Consider the following 21694-nt stretch of genomic DNA (forward strand, 5'->3'; position numbering starts at 1 on the left):
GAAAGAACAAGGAGAGAGAAAGAGAGAGAAAGAGAAGAATGTTCCTTTTGTTCCTCAAAAGAGAACACACGATACTTTGGAACACCATTCACCAACATAACAACCTACATTTGCTAAATGTTTGCATTTACCATTTCTTGGTTGTCTGTGAACATAAGGAGATGTGAGTCTTCAGCTAAGCAGAATTCCAGACTAGAATTCCAGTCTTTCTTCTCCACTGAGAAGTAATAACAATGGTTACCATACCTCATCCAGAGGTCAGGGCAACTATAACAACTGGTAAACGTGTTGCACTTGGAACCTAGAAAGGAAGAGGACTGGTCACATCTTTATGCACCACTTAGTCTTGGAAATGAAATGGGAGGTAAACAGCTTATGGCAGCCCCATAGTCTTCCCTGTCCCAGCACCTTTCAGACTAAAGTTTAGAGAAAGGCACAACAATTCATGGCCTCAAATTAAAAACTTCATAATGAAAAAAAAAAAAACTTCATAATGGGGACGCCTAGTGGCTCAGCAGTTGGGCGTCTGCCTTTGGCTCAGGGTGTGATCCTGGAGTCCTGGGATCGAGTCCCACGTCGGGCTCCCTGTGGTGGGCCTGCTTTTCTCCCTCTGCCTGTGTGTCTGCCTCTCTTTGTGTGTCCCTCGTGAATAAATAAATAAAATCTTTAAAAATAAATAAATAGTAAAAATAAAAACTTCATAATGTCCAACTTTATCACTACTGTACATTCCACTACACAAGCATGTGACTATGACTACAGCAGTAAGGAAACGGACACAATGAGGCTGAGGACTGTGGACAGAGCGCATCACTAGTGCTAGGTCTTTACACACATATGCTATATACCTACCAGATAAGATAACCAAGCGAGCGCATCACTAGTGCTAGGTCTTTACACACATATGCTATATACCTACCAGATAAGATAACCAAGCATCTGCATTGTATGTGTCAGCCCGCTGTCTATGTAGGCTCAGTGCACATGCACATACTACATAACTGCATAGATACATTACTGAAATCAGGAAGAATTTTCCAGAATGTCCAACCTTAACCTGACACCCTGTGATAGTGCAAAAGAAAAAGACAGAAACTAGAAAAAGCAAACTTAACTAGAGTGAAAGATAGGTGTTTTATCTTTTATCGCAAATGTGATTATCTGCCATCACTAGATATTAGATAAAAGACTTATATTTCAGCAGAAAGAATTTATCAAACAAAAACTTTCCAACAGAGAAGGATATTAGATGCTAAAGTGAAAGTGATGCAATTTCTTCACGGGGCTCCTTTAAATACAGAACATTCTCATTCCTTTAAAATGGCTGGATTGTATCTTTTAAAAGGGAGGGGGCACCTGAGGGGTTCAGTTTGTTAAGTGTCTGCCTTCGGCTCAGGTCATGATCCCAGGGTCCTGGGATGAACCCTGCTTCTTCGGGCTCCCTGCTCAGCCATGAAATACATTTGTATAAACTCCTCATAGGCACAATTCCACAACAGGCAAGTATGAGCCATTATATCAAATAAGCATAGGTGTGGATAAATGACTGCATAATAGAGTATATACCTAATGTAGATTTGGGAGTTAAAAGGTAGTGAAGGCAGTCCTTTTTGAAAATGTCAAAATTAGACAACTTTTCTGTGGCTTGGCATGGGACCAACATAGGGTTCTGGAGATCAAGTTACAATGTTGACACCTTATAGATTTGTGCTTTTTCCATACAACTGTGACATTACCCAGGCTGAATGAAAAATTCCCAACTTCCTTGGAGTTTCTTTCTGTCAAAGGACTTGGGTCGAGGTAGAGGTCCTAGGGCTGAGCTCTTAGAGTCCAAATGAATAAAGTCTGTATAACAATCATCTGTTACTAACAATTATTTCCAGATAACATAAACTTAAGTCAGGACTCTGGGTTGTGAAATAATAAACTGAGTGCTTTTTGGATATTTAATGACCTAGAAGAATTAAATTTAGAAAATTTCACTTTGGTTTTTTTTTTTTTTTTTTTTTTTTTTAGAAAATTTCACTTTAGACAATATGAAAGTACTCTAATTGGAAAAAATCAGAATATATTTTTATATATCTATATATGAAAAGCTAAACATAATTAACACACAAATAATGCAATTATAATTTGATTATCATGATAAATATGATAGTAAATAGAAAAGTGTTTAGGACATAATATAATTAAAAAGCCATATACAAAATTATAAGCATATAATGATCAGAACTATACCCAGCCTTACTTTAAAAAAAAAGTGGGGAAGATTTTAGAGGACTTGATATTCTTTTTTAAAATAATACTTACACAAATGCATGTAGTCAAAGCCCAAGAGACTATACCCAGGAAATGTATACAAGTGGTCAGTTATTTTGTTGGCGTTATTTTTCTTTTTTTAAAAGGTTTTATTTTCTTATTCATGAGAGACAGAGAGAGAGAGAGGCAGAGACAGAGGCAGAGGGAGAAGCAAGGCTCCATGCAGGGAGTCTGATGTGGGGCTCGATCCTGAGACCACGGGATCATGACTCCAGCCAAAAGCAGATGCTCAACTGCAGAGCCACCCAGGCGTCCCGGTTGGCATTATTTTTCAATTTTCAAATTTTCTGTTATGTTTTATTGCTCTTATAACACAATATAAGTAAAATAGGGATATTTGGTTGGTTCCGTCAGAAGAGCATGTGACTCTTGATGTCAGGGTCATGAGTGCAAGCCTGCAAGCCCCACATTGAGTGTAGAGATTACTTAAATGAATAAGCTTTTTTAAAAAATAGGCGAAATAAAAGATTTTGATTTAAGTTAGTACTTACCCTGGCAGAGAATCCACTGAACAAGCAGGAAACACACAAGAATAGTGCTCAGAAATCCCAAAGCTATTGCCACATGGCGTGAGAGAGGGGATCTGCCAGAAGAAACTGCAAGAACAGAATCCAAAATAAAATTCTGAGTTACAGTAAAAGTTACAATAAAAGTTGAAGGAAGGCAGCCCTGGTGGCACAGCGGTTTAGTGCTGCCTGCAGGTGTGATCCTGGAGACGCGGGATGGAGTCCCGCATCGGGCTTCCTGCATGGGGCCTGCTTCTCCTTCTGCCTGTGTCTCTGCCTCTCTCTCGCTCTCTCTAAATGAATAAATAAATAAATCTTAAAAAAAAAAAAAAAAAGTTGAAGGAAAAGAAAAGGCAAAGGAAGGATAGCTGGAGCCTTGCACAAATACGGTCTAATGAGAACTGAGACCCAGGCCCTAAAATTTTCTTTGCTGGATATGAGGGACTTGCTCTCAAGTCTAGAATAACAACCCACATCTTTATTAAGGAACATCCTATGTTTATCAAGTTAAGAATACTTTTTCTTGGGGCACCTGGGTGGCTCAGTCTGTTAAGCAGCCGACTGGATTTTGGTTCAGGTCACGAAATCAGGATCTTGGGATCAAGCCCCATGTCAGGCTCCCCACTCAGCAGGGAGTCTGACTCAGGATTCTTTCTCTCTCTCTGCCCCTCCCTCACTCTCTCTCTCATCAAATAAATAAATCTTTTAAAAATATACTTTTTGGGATCCTTGGGTGGCGCAGCGGTTTGGCGCCTGCCTTTGGCCCAGGGCGCGATCCTGGAGACCCGGGATCGAATCCCATGTCAGGCTCCCGGTGCATGGAGCCTGTTTCTCCCTCTGCCTATGTCTCTGCCTCTCTCTCTCTGTATGACTACATAAATAAATAATAAAAAATAATTTTAAAAAAAAGAATAACAGTATCTTGTCAAATACTACTGATTTGAAAAGTCACTTGCATCAAATGGCCAAATTTCTAAAAAAAAAAAAATATATATATATATACTTTTTTTCTTTTGAAGTTCTGACTTACACAGTTTCATGCTTTAGTGGTAAAAATATTAATTGGTACAATCTCTTTGAAGGACAATTTGGCAATGCCTGCAAAAATTGCAAAGGCATTTATCGTTTGATCCAGCAATTTCTCTTTGAGGATTTTTTCCTACAGATACCCATATGCAAAATATCATATTTATAAGGCAATTCATGGCAACAGTATTTGTAGGAGAAAATGTTATAGACCAGTCAAATACATTTTGATATAGCCATAAAGTGAATGTGTAACTTCTAACAAAGGAATAAAGACATGCTTTTTTTTTTTTTTTTTTTTTTTTTAACAGATTCGGATTGATTTTCATGATAGGCAGTTCAGGGAAAGAAACATCCTGCAAAATTATGTACGCTAGTATCTCTGAAAGTAGACATAAATCTGATAGTGTTGTTTGCCTCTGCAGAGAGGAAATAGGTCACTGAAGACAAAAACAGGAGGGATACTTGTTTTCTTTCGCACTTCTGAATTTTGAACCACGTGGGGTATTACCTATTCAAAATTTAAATAACTACAACTTAATTGAAAATAAAATAACCTATACCTCAGAAATACTTTATAAACTGTCATTGCTGAAAGAATAATGAGTTTTAGTTGATATGTTTAAGGATGGAACACTACTTCATATTAACTATGTTACATATAAGAATACTATTTTCTTTCATTTGGAAAATGGAAATTTTTCTTAATCCAAACTTTTATTTCAAAATCACAGTGGTCTCACAGTCTGACAATGTAGGAGTTATGTGTAAAGAACAAAAGTGTATAAAGTAATAATTTAAGTGCTGGTTTTGACCCCTTTATTTGGTAATCTTTAATTTGGAAATTCTGACTATCTGGAGTCTCACTTGACTACTTAAATTTTAGATAAATTATACTGTAGACATGTGTGTATTCTAAACTTCTTCTTCTACAAGTGAGGGAGAGGTGGAGATAGAATCTTAAACTGGCTCCGTGCCCACCATGGAGCTCAACAAGGGCTTCAATCCTATGATCCTAGGTCCAAATCAGGGTCAAACGCCTAATCAACTGAACCGTGCAGGGCCACTTCCTTATATTTTTAAATTTATTTTAGCATTCTGAACTTTTTTTTTAGGATTTTATTTATTTATTCATGAGAGACACAGAGAGAGAGAGGCAGAGGCAGTGACACAGGCAGAGGGAGAAGCAGGCTCCATGCAGGGAACCCGATGTGGGACTCGATCCCTGGTCTCCCGGATCACACCCTGGGCTGAAGGCAGGCACTAAACCACTGAGCCACCCAAGCTGCCTCATTCTGAACTTCTTAAAAGAAATTCATAGTGAGGGGCACCTGGGTGACTTAGTTGGTTAAGTGTCTGACTCCTGATTTCTGACTCATGATCTCAGGGCCTCAGGATCAAGCCCCACATTGGGCTCTGCACTCCATATGGTGTCTGCTTGTCCTTCTCCCTCTGCTCCTCCCCAGCTCATGTTCTCTTTCTCCCTCTCTAAAATAAATAAATTAAATTAAATTAAAAAAAAAAAAAAGAGGGACGCCTGGGTAGCTCAGTGGTTAAGCATCTGCCTTTGGCTGAGGTCGTGACCCCAGGGTCCTGGGATTGAGTCCACATCAGGCTCCCCACAAAAAGCCTGCTTCTCCCTCTGCCTGTGTCTCTGCCTCTCTGTCTCTCGTGAATAAATAAATAAAACCTTTAAAAAAATAAAAAAAGGAAAGAAATTTATAAGAAGAGCTATTTTTTTTATTGGAGTTCAATTTACCAACATATAGCATAACACCCAGTCCTCATCCCCCCAAGTGCCCCCCTCAGTGCCCATCACCCAGTCACCCCAACCCCCCGCCCACTTCCCCTTCTACTACCCCTTGTTCATTTCCCAGAGTTAGGTGTAATGAGAGCTATTTTTAAAATGAGAGAGTTCTGCTTGATAAATATTTGGACTAGCACATCCAAAAACACTAGATTTCTAGTGACCTAAATAAAAAACTACATTTTCACTATAGTAAACTATTTAATGAAATAATTGATTTTAGATGTCATACAAAATGAAAAAAGGTATCAAAGCTTAACTGTATTTCTGTAACCACAATCCAATTCAAGAAATTAAGTGAAATTTTAAATTTTTAAAATTTTACTTTAGAGGGCAGCCCCGGTGGCACAGCGGTTTAGCGCCGCCTGCAGCCTGGGGTATGATCCTGGAGACCCGGGTCGAGTCCCACATCGGGCTTCCTGCATGGAGCCTACTTCTCCCTCTGCCTGTGTCTCTGCCTCTCTCTCTTCACTCTCTCTCTCTGAATGAATAAATAAATAAATCTTTTTTAAAAATTACTTTAGAAATATACATATCATGGGGCGCCTGCGTGGCTCAGTTGGTTAAGCATCTGCCTTCAGCTGATGTGGTGATCTCAGGGTCCTGCGATGGAGTCCTGAATCTGGCTCCCTGCTCAGCAGGGGAGTCTGCTTCTCTCCCACACTCTCCCCCTGCCTCTCCCTGCCTTGGCTCATGCTCCCTCTCTCTCTCTCAAATAAATAAATAAAATCTTTTTTTAAAAAAATAAATATACATATTAAAAGCCTCTTAGTAGAGTACATAAAGTACAGTTGGCATAGACAGGCAAAAATAGATCAAAATAGTAAGAGTAATAATCATCACATTGTAAAATTATTAGTGATTTTTATTTTCTTATATCAGCTTTCATAGTTAACCTATTCCCTATAATAAACATGTAATAATTTTGTGAAGAGATTTTTAATGTAATTTTAAAGCTCCTAGTCTATTTTCCTATTCCCAAGTAGAGCACCCTGGAAAGCTGGAGTGGAAATGAGCATCCTGGCAGTAAACAAGAATGTGCAAAGTGTACTGTATATAAATACAAAAAGCCTTTTGCCTAAAAATCAAAATAATTATATTCAAGTTCCAGCTTAGTGCCAGCTGTCTGACCTTGCACTTATACTCTAGAATGTAGATTCCTCTGACTTAACATTTCTATTGCTTAGAAATTGGCACAGATATTATCCAAAAGAAAGAAATCTATATATAAATGAAAATAGCCAGTGCCATACAATTTATAGTCATAGAAATAAAGCCAAATGTCCGAGTATACTGGAATGATATAGTAAATTATAGCAATGCTTTCAAAGAACAACACTAAAAATCATAATAATAAGAGTATGTAGCAAAAACAGAGAAAGCTGATAAAGCCACACTGAAGAATATACTTTATGGGAGTTTATTGCTTAAGATATAAAATTAAATATTAATTTTAGCTCTTAAATTATGATCTGCCTGTCTCAGGAAGTGTTCTCTCAGAAGTCCACATAAAAATGTCTTTTTCATCCTCAAATCTCAAAAAAATCACCAGGAACACTTATTTGTAGTATTCTTCATACCTTCTTCCCATTTCTAAAACACTCCAGTGCAATACTGTGAGAGGGAAACCTAGATAATGTGAATCCGTTTCTTTTCTAACAAACTCTTACTATTATCCATTAACAAAGGTATTGGTATCTTTTTTCCCCATTTCATAGTCTGAAAAAGAGAGATACTTAGAATTAAAACAGCCTTAGCTTGAGTTTCATAGAAGTGAATGGTTACAAAAGATTTTACCTGAGACCTAAGATCAGATCCTTGAACATATACCAGATTTTCATATTCCAAATCTGGACTCCAAACTAAACTAAATGTATTCCTTCAAAGTACCCTCAATTTGGGCAGCCCCGGTGGCGCAGTGGTTTAGCGCCGCCTGCAGCCTGGGGTGTGATCCTGGGGACCCGGGATCGAGTCTCACATCAGGCTTCCTGCATGGAGCCTGCTTCTCCCTCCGCCTGTGTCTCTGCCTCTCTCTTCGCTCTCTCTGAATGAATGAATAGATAAATCTTTTTTAAAAAATTCTTTAAAAAACAAAACAAAACAAAGTACCCTCAATTTTTCTACATCCTGTACTCCAAACTTATTCTACCTCCCATTCATCCCCCACTATGCACAGTTTCGCACATGAACTTGATTAACTCACCTTTTGGCTGTGGTCTGTAGTCATTCTGGGCTTGGGGTTCAGTAGACCACTGCCATACAGAATAAATATCATTGTCAATCATCTTTATCTAATGTCATTCACATTCAGCTGAGAGAGTAAAATTACAGAAGTATGAAGAGACACGTCTGTGAGGAAACACTGACACAATGTCTAAACTGCTGGCAGGAAATTTAAAGGTTGTCAAGTTCTTTTTTTTTTTTAATGGTCCAGCATGATAAAAACAGAAGTAATTTTTCAGGAAATGACTCAAAATGTGGAGTTGATTAAGAAATTAATACTCTAAAATGTGATTTTTTTTTCCTCACTACACTCTCTCATAGATACTCATTAAATACATGTTAAATTGATTCCAATCTCACCTAATTCTATTGAGCAAGGAAAAGGTGCTCTAAAGTCCAGCAATTTCAATTAAGGAAACTGGAATAAAAATGACAGTGGTTCTTAGCTATGAATTTATCTCAGATTTTATATTTGCTTTGTTTCCTTTTCAGAAAATAGGTGCACGTCCAATGGGACCAATTTCATTGTTTCTTGGAGCTGTTAGTTGATGATATGTAAAACAAGAGAAATGGACTGTTGGGGCAGCCCAGGTGGCTCAGCAGTTTAGCGCCACCTTTCAGCCCAGGGCCTGATCCTGGAGACCTGGGTCAAGTCCCACGTCGGGCACCCTGAGTGGAGCCTGTGTCTCTGCCTCTCTCTCTCTCTCTCTCTCTGTCTCTCAGGAATAAATAAATAAAATCAAAAAAAAAAAAAGAGAGAGAGAAAGAAAGAAAGAAATGGACTGTTGGCTGCCTGTGCCTGGCAACATGGAGAAAATGAACTATTTCATATATATGGCTTGTGAATATGCTGTACTCCCATGTTCCCCCAAACATCTTCCCAATTGTGTTCTAATCTTTACACTTCACAGTGTAAGACATTCCACTAAATTTTCTCTCCTTGGTCTCTCATTTTTATGTGCAAAGACACCTATAAGGGAAACGAATTAAATAAATACATTCTAAAGTGTGAATAATGTATTTCTAAATAGGTGAACCGTTAATAAAAAGTTAAAGTAAGGAAAAGAGAAACAAAATTAAAACTCTCCATAAGTTCAAGATAAGAAAGAGCTGAAAAACGGGGAGAGTATAGTAATAAAAGGATAGCTCTGGGGGGCCTGGCTAGCTCAGGTGGTAGGGCACATGACTCTTGATCTCAGAGTCATGAGCTTGAGCTCCACGTTGGGCACAGAGATTACTTTAAAAAATAATGATAATCATTAAAATATATATATATTTTTTAAAAAACCTAATAGAATTCTGCTTCCCACCATAACAGAGTAAGACTGGACTTAACCTTTCAGCCAGAAAAAAACTATATATATGATAAAATGCATGAAATACATGAGGCAACTGTTTTCAGGCACAGAAATACATGCAGCACTGTGATCCCTAAGAAAACAGAATATGCAAAGGTGAGCACTAGGGTCACCTGGTGTTCTACCTAGGGCCATTCTCCAGCACAAGTAGGAAAATGAATCCTAAATAGAACAGCAGTCTCACTAAGTCTCACTAAGCTGCTCACTAAGAGGCAGAGATGCAAGTTTTGAGCTGTTTGTGTGCCTGGAGCTTACAGGCAGGGTAACTGACAAGAGGTGTCCAAAAACTAGATGGGAATTCGCCGTGGTCCTTTGCTAAGAGCTAGGCTGCACAGGCCAAGGACAGGCCCCTGAAAGCCCCTGTTGGGATGGCCCCCTGAAGGGCAGACAGCTGAATACAGACCAGAGGTGATACAATGCTGACCAGTATGCCCAGAGGAAAAAAAATAAGTAAAACCCAACAGAACCAAAAAGATCTACCAATAACTTAGCTGCCTCTAAGAACAAACTTTGATGCCCTTACAAAGAAGACAACAGGGGTTCTTGGGTAGCTCAGTCAGTGGGCATCTGCCTTTGGCTGGGGGTCATGATCCCAGGGTCCTGGGATCTGAGCCCCACATCAGGATCCCTGCTTAGTGGTGAGCCTGCTCCTCCTTCTCCTGCTCCCCCTGCTTATGCATGCTCTCCATCAAATAAATAAATAGAATCTTTTTAAATTAAAAAAAAAAGACAACATAAAATGTGGTCTATACAAAAAATGGGATATTTTTTTAATTTTTTTTTTTATTTATTCATGATAGTCACACACAGAGAGAGAGAGAGAGGCAGACACACAGGTAGAGGGAGAAGCAGGCTCCATGCACCGGGAGCCCGACATGGGATTCGATCCCGGGTCTCCAGGATCGCGCCCTGGGCCAAAGGCAGGCGCTAAACCGCTGCGCCACCCAGGGATCCCCCCAAAAATGGGATATTATTCAATCTTAAAAAGGAAGAAAATTGTGTCACACTCTACAACATGGAGGGACCTTGAAGATATTATGATAAATGAGGGATACCTGGGTGGCTCAGTGGCTAAGTGTCTGCCTCCAGCTCAGGTCGTGATCCAGGGGGCCCTGGGATCAAGTCCTGCATGGGGCTTCCTGCAGGGAGCCTACTTCTTCCTCTGCCTGTGTCTCTGCCTCTCTCTCTATGTCTCTCATGAATAAATAAATAAACAAATAAATAATCCTTTTTAAAAAAGATATTATGACAAAAGAAATAAGCCCATCACATGCAGGCACACACACCCATACACAAAAAGACATATACTCTGTGATTCCGCATATATGAGGTATCCAAAGCAGTCAATTCATAGAAACAAAAAATAAAATGGTGATTGCTGGAACTGGGGAGAGGGAGAAATGGGGAATTATTTAATGGTTATAGCTTCAGTGCTACAAGATGAGAAACTCCTGGAGCTATGTTTTATAACAAGGTGAATATACTTGTACCAGTCTACTTAGGCAGCCGTAACAAAACACCCTAGACTAGTAGCTTAAACAACAGAAATTTATTTGCTCACATTTCTGGACACTGGAAGTTCACGATGAAGCTGCTGGCAGGGTTGGTATCTGGTGAGAACTCCTCCGTTGGGCTGCAGAGGCCTTCTCACCATGGTGCTCCGTAGCCTTTCCTCAGCGCACTTTTGCAGGAAGAAAGGGAGCCTGCACACTCTCTGGTAGCTCTTCTTATAAGGGCACTAATTCTATCAGATCAGGACCCCACCATAATGACCTCATTAACTTTAGTTACTTTCTTCTGTTAGGAGTTAGTTAGTTGGACAGGTAGTCAGGGCTAGGGTCCCCAATAAGAAAATATGGACAGGACAGCTGAAATAAAATAGCACTGATGTCTTGTTCTGCATCTTAGAAACACACTAGCATTCTGCTTTGCAGCCTTTGCAGAAATGAGTTCTCCAAAATGTCCTAAAATAAGACAATCACAAAAGCATTTGTCAATATCACAGGCAAGAAGCAGTTAAGACCTAAGTCCCCAGATACCCGCAAAAAAAAGACCATCAGCGCAGAGACAGTAACCTAACCTAACAGGGAGACAGATACGTGACCAAAGCTCTGATTGGCATGACTCAGCACACCCTGATCGCTTAAGAAAGTTTTGCTTAAAAGAGCTCATAAAAACCTCTAAACTTAGAAACTCTGGGGGCAACCCACTTGGCCCCCCTCCCTCTCTGGGAGCTTTATACTCTTGCTCATAAACTTTACTCTGCTGCCCATCACTCTTCATTCTTCAAAACGGCATGACCAAGAACCTGGGCACTCAGGGGACGAAATTCTTGTACCACTTTAAGACCCCATCACAGGGGTACCTGGGTGGCTCAGTGGTTGAGGGTCTGCTTTTGGATCAGGTCTGATCCCGGGATCCTGGGATCGAGTCCCACATCGGGCTCTCCTCAGGCAGCCTTCTTCTCCCTCTGCCTGTGTCTCTGCCTCTCTCTCTGTGTCTCTCATGAATAAATAAATATAATATTTTATAAATAAATAAATAAATAAATAAATGCCCTGTCATAAAATAAATAAAGCCACACTGGAGGTTAAGCTTTCAACATATGACTTTGGGGAGGGAAGGGGACACAAATATTAAGTCCATAACACTATTTAACACTACTTAGCAGTATACTTAAAAACAGTTAAGACGGGGGTGGGGGACAGTTAAGATGGGCTGAAGAAGGGCAGCCCCAGTGGCTCAGTGGTTTAGCACCACCTCAGCCCAGGGCGTGATCCTGGAGACCCGGGGTCGAGTCCCAAGTCGGGCTCCCTCCATTGAGCCTGCTTCTCCCACTGCCTGTGTCTCTGCCTCTCTCTCTCTCTCTCTCTGTTTCTCTCATGGATAAATAAATTAAATCTTAAAAAAAAAAAAAAAAAGATGACCTGAAGAAGAAGGAAGAGGACGAGACGGAGGCAGTGGTGGCAGCATAAGAACCAGAACTCTTTGAGGAAATGACTAAATCTAGGGTCAGGGCACAGAAAATCCAAGAAGAGCCTGGGCACCTTTTACTGCTAGAAAATGAGGAAGTACTCAAAAACTAAAACAAAACAAAAGATGAGGACATGTCAGAAAGACACAGGAACCAGTCTGACAAAGTTCCCATTGTCTAAAAATGAAACAATTAGAGCAACAAAATAAATAATAGTATTGGATTACAACTCAGGAATTTTTAAAAAGCTATGAATTCATACTGACTTTTACCTGCAGCATTTTTAATTAAAATTGTGTATACTAAAAAAATGTTTTTAATTAAAAAATAAATAAAAATAAAATAAAATTTTAAAAAGCAAAGTTTGTTTTAAAAAAAATTGTGTTGGGATCCCTGGGTGGCGCAGCGGTTTGGCGCCTGCCTTTGGCCCAGGGCGCGATCCTGGAGACCCAGGATCGAATCACATTGGGCTCCCGGTGCATGGAGCCTGCTTCTCCCTCTGCCTGTGTCTCTGCCTCTCTCTCTCTCTCTCTCTCTCTGACTATCATAAATAAATTAATTAATTAAAAAAATAAAAAATAAAAAAATAAAAAATTTAAAAAAAAATTGTGTATACTAGGACGCCTGGGTGGCTCAGCTGTTGAGTGTCTGCCTTTGGCTCAGGGTGTGATCCCACAGTCCCAGATCAAGTCCCACATCGGGCTCCCTGAATGGAGCCTGCTTCTCCCTCTGCCTGTGTCTCTGCCTCTCTCTCTGTGTTTCTCATGAATAAATAAGTAAAATCTTTTTTTAAAAAAAAGCTTTAAAAAATTGTGTATATTTATTACTCAGCCATCAAAAAGAATAATATCTTACCATTTACAAAGACATGGAGGGACTAGAGGATATTATGCTAAGTGAATTAAGTCAGTCAAAGACAAATACCATATGATTTCACTCATATGTGGAATTTAAGAAACAAAACACATGATCATTGGGAAAGAAAAATAAAATAAAAGTAAAACAGAGTGGGACGCAAACCATAAGAGATTCTGAACAACAGGGAACAAGCTGAGGGGTTGCCAGTAGGGAGAATGGTGGGGGTGGGGTAACTGAGTGATGGGCATTGAGGAGGACATGTGATGTGATGAGCACTGAGTGTTATATGAATCTGAGGAATCACTAAATTCTACCTCTGAATCTAATAATACACTACATGTTAATTAAATTGAAAAAAATTGTATATATTTAAGGCATATAATGTGGAATTTTTGATATAAGTACACATGGTGAAATGATTACCACAAAGTAATTAATATATTCAACAGTTACCATTTGTGTTGGGGGGGTGAAAATACTTGAAATCTACTCTCAGCAAATTTTAAATATACATTTTTCTTTTAAGTAGGCTCCTACACCCAACAGTGGGCTTGAACTCACAACCCCAAGATCAAGAGTCACATGCTCTACAGACTGAGCCAGCCAGGTGCCCCTCAAGTATATATCATTTTCTCATAGCTTTATTGAGATATAATTAGCATACATGCATGTACCAGTGAAGCCATCACCACAATCAAGAAAATAAATGTATTTGTCACCAACGAAAGTTACTTTATACTCTGTACTACTGCCTTTCTGGGCCTACCATTCACCTCTCTCTAGGCATCCACTGATTTGCCTTTTACACTGTAGATTAGTTTCTATCTTTCCCAAGTTTGTCATAAAAGGAGACTCATGCATGTTGTAGTGTAGGGTATATCAATAATTCATTCCTTTCTATTGCTGAATATATTCCACTCTATGGAGAGACTGGTTGGTTTATCCATTCTCTTGTTAACTATAGTCACCGTGCTGTATGTCTACTAGGATTCCGGAGCTTATTCACCTTTTCACTGAAAGTTTATATCCTTTGATCAGTATCTCCCCTTTTCCCCCCACCACTAGCCTCTGACAATGACCTCTCTACTCTGTTACTGTGAACTCAACACTTTTTTCTTAGACTCCATAGTGAGATCATGTAAAATTTGTCTTTCTGGTCTGGCTTATTTCACATAGACAATGTCCTCTTGTTTCATCTACGTTGTTGCAAATAGAAGGATTTCTTTCTTTTTTTAAGGCTGAATAATTTTCCATCATATATTGTGGAGGCCGAGAAAAATTAAGGCCATTCCACCTCAAGGTTAGCATTAGCACAAGTACAGCCATCTTAGGCCCCTGTGAATAAGAGGAATAAGAGCTGAACTTTACAGGAAAAACTGCAGAATGTCCTTGGCAGGGAAATCCCATACCCCAAAGACAACAGAGCCTAGCCCATATTAGATCCCATATTAGAATGAGAACAGAGCTCAATGCCCTTAAGCCCCATATCAGAATGTAAACAGAACTTGAGAAATTCCTCCACTCCTGAAAATCCTCTAGACCAGCCCATAAAAAACCCAGCTGTAACCCACTTGGGGGTCCAAGTCCCTGCTCGGCTGTGTCGGGTATACCTGGACCCAAGCTCGAGCTTGCATGGGTGTCGCGGCTCCTTGGTGGTTTCTCGGATTCGCAATCTTGGGCACAACATACATATGTATACATACACGCACCTATATATATACCCTATATATATACCCTATATATATACCCTATATATACATCAAGCACAACCTTTTACATATACACAGTCAATCATGTAAACCACCAGTAGTAAGTCTTACTGATATCATGTACCCTCAATGCGGTGCAATAAGATAACTAATTACTGTGGTGTATTTTACCAAAACCCATAATCTCAGTCTAAGATCGAAAAAAAAACAATCAAGTAACTGTAAATTGAAAAGTATTCTGCTAAATACCTGACTCGTACTCTTTAACCGTGTCAAGGTCATGAACAGTAGAACACGCTGAGGCACTACCACAGACCACAGGGGATCAAGAAAATAGGAGCACTAAACGCTCGACGGCATATCCTAGGTCCCGGAACAGAAAAGAACACGAGTGAAAAACTGGTGAAGTTCAAAGAAACCCTGCAGCCAATCAGTACTAGCGGGGCAGTCACGGATTCTTAGCTCTGAGGCCGGTGCCAGGGTCACCTAACACGCTAACGTCGGTGGAAACGGCCCCGCCACCCAGGGCACCGGGCTCACCGCCTGCGCCCGCCCCGGACGCGCTGCGCTTGAGGAAATTCGTCTCCAGAGTCTGCTCCGGGAATTCCGCGCCGCCTTCGCCAGGCCTCGTCAGACGGGATTTTCCCGGTTACGGAAGCACCGGGACGTTTAGATGTTCGGCGTAGGGAGGTTTTCTAAGTCCCTCTCCCGTCTCTTTCCAAGCGAGCCCTCGCAACCTGAGGCAGCCGACGTGAAACGAAACCAGGCTTCCCGGCCGCGGACGCCGAGGTCTGCAGGCCCGGCCGGCGGCCCCAGGCTCCTGCGGCAGGGGGCAGGCGGGCCTGAGCGCGTTGGAGCGTGTCACGTTCTGTGACTCGCCCGCAGTCACGTTCTGTGGTTCGTGGTTCGTGGTTCGCGCAACAACCAGCCTCGAGCCTCTACCGTGTGCCTCGGGGGCTTTTGAGCGTTTGCAACTTGCCGCCTCCCCGCTGCACGCTGTTCGTGAGATGCTTACGCCGCCTTCTGAGAGACTTTCTTGGTGTCTCCCAGTGGTTGCCTGTGAATAGGCTGGGCCACCAGCTAACAGGGCTTTTTAGAAGTGTTCTAATTTATCCTTTTATTTTAGTTTTCAAAGATTGTATTTATCTATTCATGAGAGACACAGAGAGAGGCAGAGACACAGGCAGAGGGAGAAGGGAGAAGCAGGCTCCCCGCAGGGAGCCCCACGTAGGGCTCGACCCCAGGACCCCGGGATTACGCCCTGGGCCAAAGGCAGAGGCTCACCCACTGAGCCACCCAGCGTCCCTGTTCTAAACATTTAAAAGACTGGCTGGAGAGCTTCAGTCTCCAGGGTTGATAACCATTATTTTGGCTATTTATATAGGCTTTCGGGGGTTCACATCCTAGTTTATAGCTGTGAGGTTGAGGCGGTGAGGTTTGCTTGCTGTAATAAACGCCATAGCAAGCAGAAAGAAAAAATTAGAAGAAATGAGGTGATGGGTATGAAAAAAATTCTATGTACTACCTTCGAAACTCTTCTATAAAGCTTACATTATTCTCATATAAAAACTTTATTTAAAGAAAGACAACATAATGCAGACTCCCTGTAATGTATTTAATCTCCAGCCTACAATAAAAAAGAATTACAATGCATAGAAATAAAATAATGTGGGCCACAGCCCAGAGGTAAGTAAGCAACTAGAAAAGAAACTTAAGATGACATAGATGTTGGAATCAGCAAACAAGGACATTAACAGCTATAAATATGCTTATAGACAAGAGGAAAATATAGTCATAATGAGTAAGAAGATGAAGAATCTTAGGAGAGAAACAAATTATTTTAAAAAATCAAGTAAAAATTTTAATCAGAAAAGAGTAATATCCAGAATTTTTAAAAACTAAAATTAAAAAACCCCAAAAATAAAAACTTTTAAAAATTTAAAAATAAAAACCCAACTGAATGGGATTAACAACAAACTGGAGAGGATAGAAGAAAAGGCCAATGGAATGTGAAGATAGATTGCTAGAAATTATCTAATACAAAGAAGAGAAAAAATTTACAAACAGAGCCTCTGTGATCTGTAGGAATTGTCCTACAGGACAATTATCAAGTGCTTATAAGTGAAGCCCCAGAAACATAAGAGCAAAATAATGGAGAAAGAAAAGAATTTGAAGAATTAATGATCAAATATTTCCCAAATTTAGTGCAAAATGTACAGATATGAGAAATTCAGTGAACCCCATTCAGGATAAATATAAGGAAAATCATACCTAAAAACATCATAACAAAACTGCTGAAAACCAGATAGAAAATATTGCAAGCAGCCAGAAAAAACAACATATTAACAGAGGGGGACAATGACATGAATGATAGCTGAAGTCTCATCAGAAACCAAGAAGAAGAAAGACAACAGAATACTGTTTTTTAAAAGGCAAAATAATAATACTATTGGTTCAGCCACTATGGAAAACAACATGGAAGTTCCTCAAAAAACTAAAAATAGAACTACTATATGATCCAGCAATTCCACTTCTGGGTCTATAGCTAAAGGAAATTAAATCACAATGTCAAAGAGGTATCTGCACCCCCTTGTTCACTACAGCATTATTCACAATAGTCAAGACATGGGAATAACCTGTGTGCTCATCAGTGGATTAATGGATAAAGAAAATGTGGTATACAGATATAATGGAATATTATTAACCCACAAAAATGAAGGAAATCCTGCCATTTGTGACACCATGGATGGAACTCAAGGGCATTATGCCAAGGGAAATAAGTCAGAGAAAAAGAAATACTACATGATCTCATTTACATGTAAAATCTTAAAAAAAAACTCATATTAATAGAAAAAATGGTAGTTGCCAGGGGCTGAAGGGTGGGACAAATGAGGAGATATTGGTCAAAAGGTATAAACTTCCAGTTATAAGATGAATAAGTTCAGGACGCCTGGGTGGCTCAGTGGTTGAGCCTTGGGCCCAGGGCATGATCCTGGGTCCCGGGATCGAGTCCCACATGGGGCTCCCTGCATGGAGCCTGCTTCTCTCTCTGCCTATGTCTCTGCCTCTCTGTGTGTGTGTGTCTCTCATGAATAAATAAATAAAATATTGAAAAAAAATGAATAAGTTCTGGGGACGCAATATACCAGATGGTGATTGCAGTTAACAATGCTATATTGTATACCTGAAATTTGCTAAGAATAAATGTTAAACATTCTTACCACACACACACACACACACACACACACACAGGTAATTATATGTGGTGCTGAATGTAGCAACTAAACTTATGTGGTAATCATTTTACAAAATACACATATATCAAATCATCACACTTTATACCTTAAATTTACAAAATGCTATATGTCAATTATATTTCAATAAATCTGCCGTTTGGGGTAAATGATACTACCAATCCAAAATTCTGTATCTAGCAAACACACCCACCAAAAATAAAGAGGGAAAAAAAAGACTTTTATTTAGAAAAAAAAAAAAAACATAGAATTGTCATTAGCAGTCCAGCACGATAAGAAATGCTAAAAGCAGCACTTCATACTGAAAAGAAATGTCACAATATGAAAACTTAGACCTACAAGACTGAAGAAGAAACAGAAAGAGTAAATACATAGGGACATATACAAGATGGTGTTTTTCTTAATTTCTCTAAAAGAAGAAACAAAGGAAAATATAACATACAAGACAACTATAAACAAATAGCAAAATGACAGACCTAGAGCCAACCATATCAATAACTGAATTCATCATAAATAGACTAAACACATCAAATAAATGGCAGAGATTGTAACACTAGAGAAAAAGGGAAAATGAACTATATGCTGTGTTATAACACATGCACTGCAGGTTGAAAGAAATAGGTTGAAAGAAAGTACAGAAAAAGATACATACAAACAGTAAACAAAAAAACCTAAAGTGGTAATATTAGTTATTGTTGCTGTAGCAAATACCACAAACAGTGACTTAAAACAATGTACATTTATCCTTTCACAGTTCTGGGTGTCAAAAAATTTAAATGAAGGTGTTAGAAGACTGCTTTCCTTCTGGAAGCTTCAGGGAAGAATTCATGTCCTTGATTTGTCCTGCTACTTTTTTTTTTTAATGATTCTATTTGTTTGTCTGTTTGTTTTAGAGAGGGGGAGAGGGAGATGGAAACAGCATGAGGAGGGGGAGGGGCAAAGGGAGAAGGAGGGAGAGAATCTCCAGCAGACTCTGCACTGAGCACAGAGCCCGACATGGGGCTTGATTTCGCAACTGAGATCATGACCTCAGCCAAAACCAGGAGTTGGAGGTTTAACCCCAAAGCCACAAAGGCACCCCAATTTTCCTGCTGTTATAGGCTGAATTCCTTGGCTTGAAGCCACTTCCACCATTTCAAAGTGCATCACCCCAATCTCTGTTTCTACCATTACATCCCCTTTTTCTAACTTTTACTCTACTACCTTAGTGTGATTATACTGGATCTACCTGGATAATCCAATATAATCTCTATTACAAGGTTCTTAATTTAAGCATATCTACAGTTTCTTTTGCCATGTAAGGAAATACATTCAAAGCTTCCAGGGATTAGGACACAGACATCTTTGGAGGTGGGAGTGGGGAACATTTTTTTAGCCTACCACAGTGGTTAAATTAATATATGACAAAACTGACAAGTAAAGATGTACATTTCATAGTTATATAAATCACTGCATCAAATATATGTAACAACTGTAAATGAGTATGCACTTAATAATACAACTTCAAAATACATGAAACAAAATCTCACTGAATTGAAAAAAAAACAAATCCATAATCATAGATGAAAATTTAAACACCCCTTTCTCAATAACTGATAAAACAGACAAAAAAATCGTAAGAATATAAGATTTAAACAATACTATCAACCGTCTTGAACGAATTGAAATTTATCCAACAAAATGACACCAAACAACTACAGAATACACATGCCTTTAAATGTAAATGAAATATTTACCAAGTAAATTACATACTGAATAATAATACAAGCTTTAATAAATTTCAATATGTTATAATCTTGAAGATTTGACCAGTAGAGTGGAATCAAAAACCTAGAAAGTTCCTAAATATTTAAAAATTTTAGTTTTTTAAATTTTATTTATTTATTCATGAGAGACACACAGAGAGAGAGAGAGAGGCAGAGACACAGGCAGAGGGAGAAGCAGGCTCCATTCCATGCAGGGAGCCTGACGTGGGACTCAATCCCGGGTCTCCAGGATCGTGCCCTGGGCCAAAGGCAGGCGCCAAACCACTGTGCCACCCAGGGATCCCCTATTTAAAAATTTTAAAACACACTTATAATCATCAGAGAAATACAAATAAAAACACAATGAGGTATTACCTTACACCTGTTAGAATGGGTACTTCTAAAAATAGCCAGAGAAGCCTAGGTACTTTGGCTCAGCTCATGATCTCAGGGTCCTGGAATCAAGACCCACATTAGACTTTCTGCTCAGTGGGGAATCTGCTTGTCCCTCACCCCCTGCCCCTCACTCCCTCACACTCTTTCTCTCTCAAATATACAAATAAAATCTTTTCTAAAAAAATTGGCAAAGAAAAATAAGAAATACCAAATGTTATTAGAGTAACAGAGAGGATAGGAGGAAAAGGGAACCCTGTACACTATTAGTGGGAATGAAATTGGTGCAGCCCTTATGGAAAACAGTATGAAGGCATCTTAAAAAATATAATTACCATATAATCCAATAATTCCACTTCTGGGTATACAGCTGAAGAAAACAAAATCACTATCATATCTTTTATATCAAAATATAGCTGCATTTTCAGGTTCACTGTGGCATTATTCACAATAGCCAACACATTGAAACAAACTGTCTGCTGATAAGTGACTGAATAAAGAAATTGTGGTATATATACATAATGGAATATTATTTGGTCATAAAAAAAAGAAGAAAATCCTGTCATTTGTGACAACATACATGGACCGTGAAGGTACTATTAAGTGAAATAAATCAGACAGAGAAAAACAAATACTGTATGATCTCATTTATATATGGGATCTAAAAAACAAAAACAAAACAAAATAAAACCCTGAACTCATAGATACAGAGAAAAGATTGGTGGTTGCCAGACATAGGGAGTAAGAGTAGAGGAGATAGGTAAAGTTAGTTAAAAGGTACAAACTTCCAATTATAAGATGCATAAATCATGGGGGTGTAATGTACAGAATGGTGACTATAGTTAGCAATACTGTATTACATATTTGAAAGCTCCTAAGAGAGTAGATCTTAAAAGCTCTCACTACAAGAAAAAAATTGGTAACTGTGGTGATGGCTGCTAACTAAACTTATTGTGCTAATCATTCTGAAATGTATACATATATCAAATCATTACACTGTACACTCAAAAGTAAAACATATATGTTAATTATATCTCAATTTAAAAACAGTGTTACAGGGGCACCAGGGTGGCTCAGTCACTTAGGTGTCCCTTCAGCTCAGGTTATGATCTCAGGGTCCTGGGATCAAGCCCTGCATTGGGCTTTCTGCTCAGCAGGGAGTGTGCTTCTCCTGCTCACACCTTCTGTGCCTGCTCTCTCTCAAATAAATAATAAAATAAAAATCTTTCCAAAAGAAATCTTTCCCCCAAAAAACCATAAATTAATCAATTAATTTCTTAAAAATTTTAAAAGCAAAAAAAAAGTTTTAAAAGCATTAGAGAGGTGAGAGGTGTTAAAAACCCACTGGAACTAACTTGAGATTTTTTTCATTGATGTAATAATAAAGATAATTAGAAAGAGGGAGAAAAAAATTAAGTTCTGTTAAAATAATTAACATGACTCTTTGTATGCCTAAAATACACACACACACACACACACACACTAAATAATCCATGGGTCAAAGAAAAAATAATAATCAAAA

At 39.1% G+C, this 21694-nt stretch overlaps 1 protein-coding gene across 4 annotated transcripts in view; it reads right to left on the minus strand.

Annotated features, from left to right (window-relative positions):
- The window catches only part of KLRG1 (killer cell lectin like receptor G1), a 41306-nt gene that overhangs the window by 19145 nt on the left and 467 nt on the right, over nucleotides 1-21694 (minus strand). Inside the window, exons 1-6 of one of the 4 annotated variants that reach the window (XM_025995237.2) lie at nucleotides 15321-15805; nucleotides 15030-15143; nucleotides 10801-11203; nucleotides 7862-7910; nucleotides 2811-2915; nucleotides 132-301 (exon numbers count right to left, since the gene is read on the minus strand). In XM_025995237.2, coding sequence (XP_025851022.1) covers nucleotides 132-301; nucleotides 2811-2915; nucleotides 7862-7910; nucleotides 10801-10893 — 417 coding nt within the window. In that variant the 5' untranslated portion in view covers nucleotides 10894-11203; nucleotides 15030-15143; nucleotides 15321-15805. Of the gene's footprint in view, nucleotides 1-131; nucleotides 302-2810; nucleotides 2916-7861; nucleotides 7911-10800; nucleotides 11204-15029; nucleotides 15144-15320; nucleotides 15806-21694 lie in introns of those variants that run through there. The other 3 variants (XM_025995238.2, XM_025995239.2, XM_072766063.1) reach the window with 3 other exon arrangements.

Source organism: Vulpes vulpes, chromosome 8 (assembly GCF_048418805.1).
Source record: "Vulpes vulpes isolate BD-2025 chromosome 8, VulVul3, whole genome shotgun sequence".
Lineage (NCBI taxonomy): Eukaryota > Metazoa > Chordata > Mammalia > Carnivora > Canidae > Vulpes > Vulpes vulpes.